At 35.2% G+C, this 4676-nt stretch overlaps 1 protein-coding gene across 1 annotated transcript; it reads left to right on the plus strand.

The window, feature by feature from the left end:
* Positions 1-2200: 2200 nt before the first annotated feature.
* On the plus strand, positions 2201-4056 carry LOC107642335 (inositol-tetrakisphosphate 1-kinase 1). The gene has a single exon (XM_016345648.2). The coding sequence runs from the start codon at positions 2489-2491 to the stop codon at positions 3635-3637; it is 1149 nt and encodes a 382-aa protein (XP_016201134.1). The 5' UTR covers positions 2201-2488; the 3' UTR covers positions 3638-4056.
* Positions 4057-4676: the final 620 nt, after the last annotated feature.

The following is a 4676-nucleotide window of genomic DNA, read 5'->3' on the forward strand; positions in this document are numbered from 1 at the left end:
TATGTGAATTTTATTAGATGATCATCTAAAAATTTTTATATTATAAGTGTATTAAAATTAAAATTCCTAAGATTAATTAAGCTCATTTTCATGTACATCACTATATTGCTCGCTGCATTTACAAAGCTTAAGACAATCTTTATCTCCGAATATATATGAACAATAAATGATATATATATATATATAGTAATAAAAAAAAATTAATAAAAAATAACTAGAACTTATTTGATTTAATATTTATTGATTATCATAATAATTAATAAATATTAAATAAGATAAGTTTTGAACTTTTTTTGTTAGTATATATATATATATATATATATATAACGCAAACATAATTTGTCCCTGTAAATTATCATCCAAGAATTCTTGTCTTTGTTTTCAGCCAAAGAATTTAATTTGGCCCTCCATTTGATAAATCTTAATTACAAATCATCGTCTAAACTTTTAAAATTAAGAGATTGATGTTTAAATTATTATCTAAAAATTATGTATGAGTTAATTTGGTATTAATAGATTTAATATTTTAATTTGTTCCAACAAAAGATGTGAGTCAAATTATTCTTTTATAATTTTTTAATGATGTGTTAATGTTAAAAGTCAAGTGACATGTTAAAAATATAATATATAATAGATTTTATTTTACATGTTTATTAGTGACATATTAATGAGAAATTAACAAAAAGATAAAATTAATTCATGTTAATTTTTTTAAAGATTAAATTAAATAGTTGAATATTTGAACAAATTAAATTAATTTATACATTATCTTTTAAGAACCATTTTTAACATTAACATATAAAATTAAGAATGATTCACAAAAAATGCATCGAAATTATTCAAGCGTTGACAAAAATATTTATAAATTTTGTTATCGATAAAATTATTTTTAAATAATTTAAAAATATGTAAAAAATATTCACTTTATGATAAATATCTATTCTGTTAATAAAAAATCGTGATGTGATTTATTTACAAAGAAAAAAATTTATTTATCACGTAAAAAGATTTCTTTACTACATCGCTCTTTTTTGTTAATATATAACGTTTCAGTTTATAAATGTATATTTTTATCACGTTTTAAAATAATTTAATAATATTTTTGTCCATAATAAAATTTAAAATATTTTTATTAACGGTAGAATAATTCAAATATATTTTTAATAGTTTAACTTAAAATTAAATTAAGAAAGTGGTAGGACCCTAAAATAGAGGAAGGGGGACAAAGTGTCGGAAGAGAAAGGACCTTTTCTGAGGAGGGAAAAGAGAACCTCTCAATTTCATATTTTCATCCCGTGAATGGCATGGGATAATTCAAGATGGTGCAGAGGGCCAAAGAGTGTGGAATTTTGAAGACCCACCTACAGTAGGGGTACCCAACCTAGCTATCATGAAAGATTTTTTAGCTTCTTCTGGTGCAATTGGATGTTATAAAAATAGAAATATTAATCAATTCTGTATTTTTAATATTTTTTAACAAATTATGTGACATTATTATATTTTTTAGTCATATTTGAATAAAATAGTAAATTAATTAAAGAAAATAAATATTGTTACTAAGAGTAATTTAGTGATATTTTTAAAATGTTTATAACACTTATTTGGAAAAGAAAGGGTCTTATCTTTTTTTTTCTAAAGGAAAAAATATTTTCCTTTAAAAAAGTGTAGATCACTTACTAATATAATTCTTGCATTGAAAGTGAAAATTATACTAAAAAATATTTATGCAATTGAATTTATTTTGTATAAACAATAATCAATATTGTATTTCCACTTTCTTCTCGAACATCTACATTTCCTATCACGGGAAAAAATGGTTCAATAATAGTAATTTCAAAGAAAATAAAAACTTCTTGTTTGCTCTAACGCTATTAATTAGTCTAAGCTGGGAAGACCAAAGTCAAAAAGTCTCCGCACAAATAAAATTATTCCCCTTTAATTAATAATTATTGCTCCTCCATTGGAGTTAATCCTAGCAATGCAAATTGCAAGGATGCTCTGACTTTGACTCTGGTGTAACAGTAATAGTATCACACAGAAACACACACTCACTAATCCCACACGCCCCTCAATAATAAAGCGGCGCGAATCCACACAGCGCACCAAGTAATAACGCCACGTGTACCCCGATCCTCTTCCTTTTCTTAACTAACCCAGGTTATGTTATCACCCCACCCTTCACTCTAACCCTAGTGTATAAGCTATATATATCCACACCCTCGTTCGTACCTATCCTTTTTCCCCTTTCTATTTTCCTCTTCTCTAACTGCCTTTTCTGCAAATTTTTCTTCCATCGAAACGACGTCGAAAATCAAAAGAAACAAAAAGAGAAAACCCTAGCCCTCCCTCGCCCCAAATCTCCAAAATCTCGCGCTATTATCTCTCGTTTTCTTGCGAATGCGATTCTTTCTTCGGCTCGCATGAGCCTTGCTTGCGTTCTTGCCTTTCTTGAGAATCACCACCACCAGCACCACTGAAAGGGATTTCAATGGCGGAAGAAGAAGAACGAGGAGGAGAAGGGAAGAGGAGATTCCGCATAGGTTACGCGCTCGCACCGAAGAAGCAGCAGAGCTTCATCCGCGACTCGCTCGTTTCCCTCGCCCGCTCGCGCGGTATCGACCTCGTAAGGGTCGACACAAATCTACCATTGTCGGAGCAGGGTCCATTCGATTGCCTCCTCCACAAGCTATACGGCGACGACTGGAAGCGCCAGCTGAGGGAATTTGCGACGGCGAACCCTAATGCGGCGGTTCTTGACTCGCCGGAGGCGATCGAGCGGCTCCACAACCGGATTTCGATGCTGCAGGTGGTTTCGGAGCTGAGAATCGAGTGCCGCTGCAGCGGTGAGACATTTGGAATCCCGAAGCAGATCGTGATCTACGACAAAGAAACACTGTTCGACCGGCAGGCGTGGGAGACGCTGAAGTTTCCGGTGATCGCTAAGCCGCTCGTCGCCGACGGCAGCGCCAAGTCGCACAAGATGGCGTTGGTGTTCAGCCACGATGGCCTCAACAAGCTGAAGCCACCGATCGTTCTGCAGGAGTTCGTTAACCACGGCGGCGTCATCTTCAAGGTGTATGTTGTCGGCGAGCGCGTGAGGTGCGTGAAGAGGAAGTCCCTCCCTGACGTCTCCGAAGAAAAGAAGGTCTCGGACGAGGTCCTCTCGTTCTCTCAGGTGTCGAATTTGGCGGCGAACCAGACTATTGATGACAGTTACTACGAGATGATGCATTTGGGTGATACGGAGATGCCGCCGTTGAGCTTTGTCACGGACATTGCTCGGGGATTGAGGAAGGTGATGAAGCTGAACCTCTTTAATTTTGATGTCATTAGGGATTCCCGGTATGGGAATCGGTACCTTATCATTGACATCAATTACTTCCCAGGGTATGCAAAAATGCCTGGCTATGAGGCTGTCTTGACAGATTTTTTCTGTGATGTGTTGTGCAAGAGAACCGAAGAGGATGGCACAGGGGGTGCCATTGAGGAGGAAAGTGCCGGTTCGGAAAGGTGTTGGCAGGGTTGTGATGATTCAAGGTCCATTGTGAGCGGTAGTTTTTGTGGAGATGGGGATGAGGGTAACCTTCAAGTATCAAGTCGTGGCATGGAAGAGAAAGAGAGTTCTGTTCAAGTATGAGGATTTTACTTTTTCTTTTTCTTTTTCTTTACTTTTTTTCCCAAACGAATAATGTGTTTCTCATATAATGCACTCTGTCATTGACTGGTGATTTTGGGTAACCTGAATTTGCAAACTGGACCCATTAACCAGTTGGTGGTTAGACATGAGCTGCACATTCTGTTTAGGGGTAGCCAGTTGGTACAGTGGTGGAATTGGTAGGGTTGTTTGTGCTAGTTTTTTAACCTCTTAACATGTATATTCCTTACAGCATTGCTCTGGAGATAGATAGTTCTCAAATACCTGAAGCTTTAGGAAAGTTGTATTTTGAGGCTTAAGTTCATGCTAGAAACTGCTTTACGTTGTTTGTTTTTGGATTTAATTCGATGCCTTAATTCTTCCTTTGATCAATTCTATCCTCATTTTGGATTTCTTGATTTCTGCATTCACAATGATTGTGATTTTATCGTTAGTTGTTATAACCTACACTTGACTGATAGCTATCTTGTTTACTAAGTCATGATGTTCCTTATTATATGAGATTGCTACTGAATATGCCTTAAAATGTGGTCAATTGCGGTTGTCAATTGTGGTTGTGTTGCTATTGCTAAAAAGTCTGGAAAAATGCAGCTGATGCAACGGCTGCAATTGAGGTAATGCATATTGTCTAAGGTTGTGGTGCAATTTAATTGGTTGTATGTGGGGTAATGCATATTCTATATATAAATGAAATACTGATTATTCCGTGTTTACAGTGCATTTTCAAAGAGAACTCCAGTAGTGTGTTCTCAGCTTGTATGCATTTTTGGGCTGAATCTGATTTACTTTTACAATTCTTAATTTCTTATTTTCTGCCTATCTTTGATAAAATGCAAAGCCATTACCTGATTAAGAACTGTGATCTATTGGGAATTGAAGCAAATATGTTCAGCACCAGTGTCGTGCTGGGGTATGAATATATGATTAACAAACTGAATTGGACATTCGCGTTATTGGCTTATGGCTTTTTGGTGCAATTGAGATGGATTATTAGCAAAGAAAGCCTTTTTTTCCAGTTGTT

This window comes from Arachis ipaensis, chromosome B5 (assembly GCF_059453495.1).
Source record: "Arachis ipaensis isolate K30076 ecotype BB chromosome B5, ASM5945349v1, whole genome shotgun sequence".
Taxonomy (NCBI): Eukaryota; Viridiplantae; Streptophyta; class Magnoliopsida; order Fabales; family Fabaceae; genus Arachis; species Arachis ipaensis.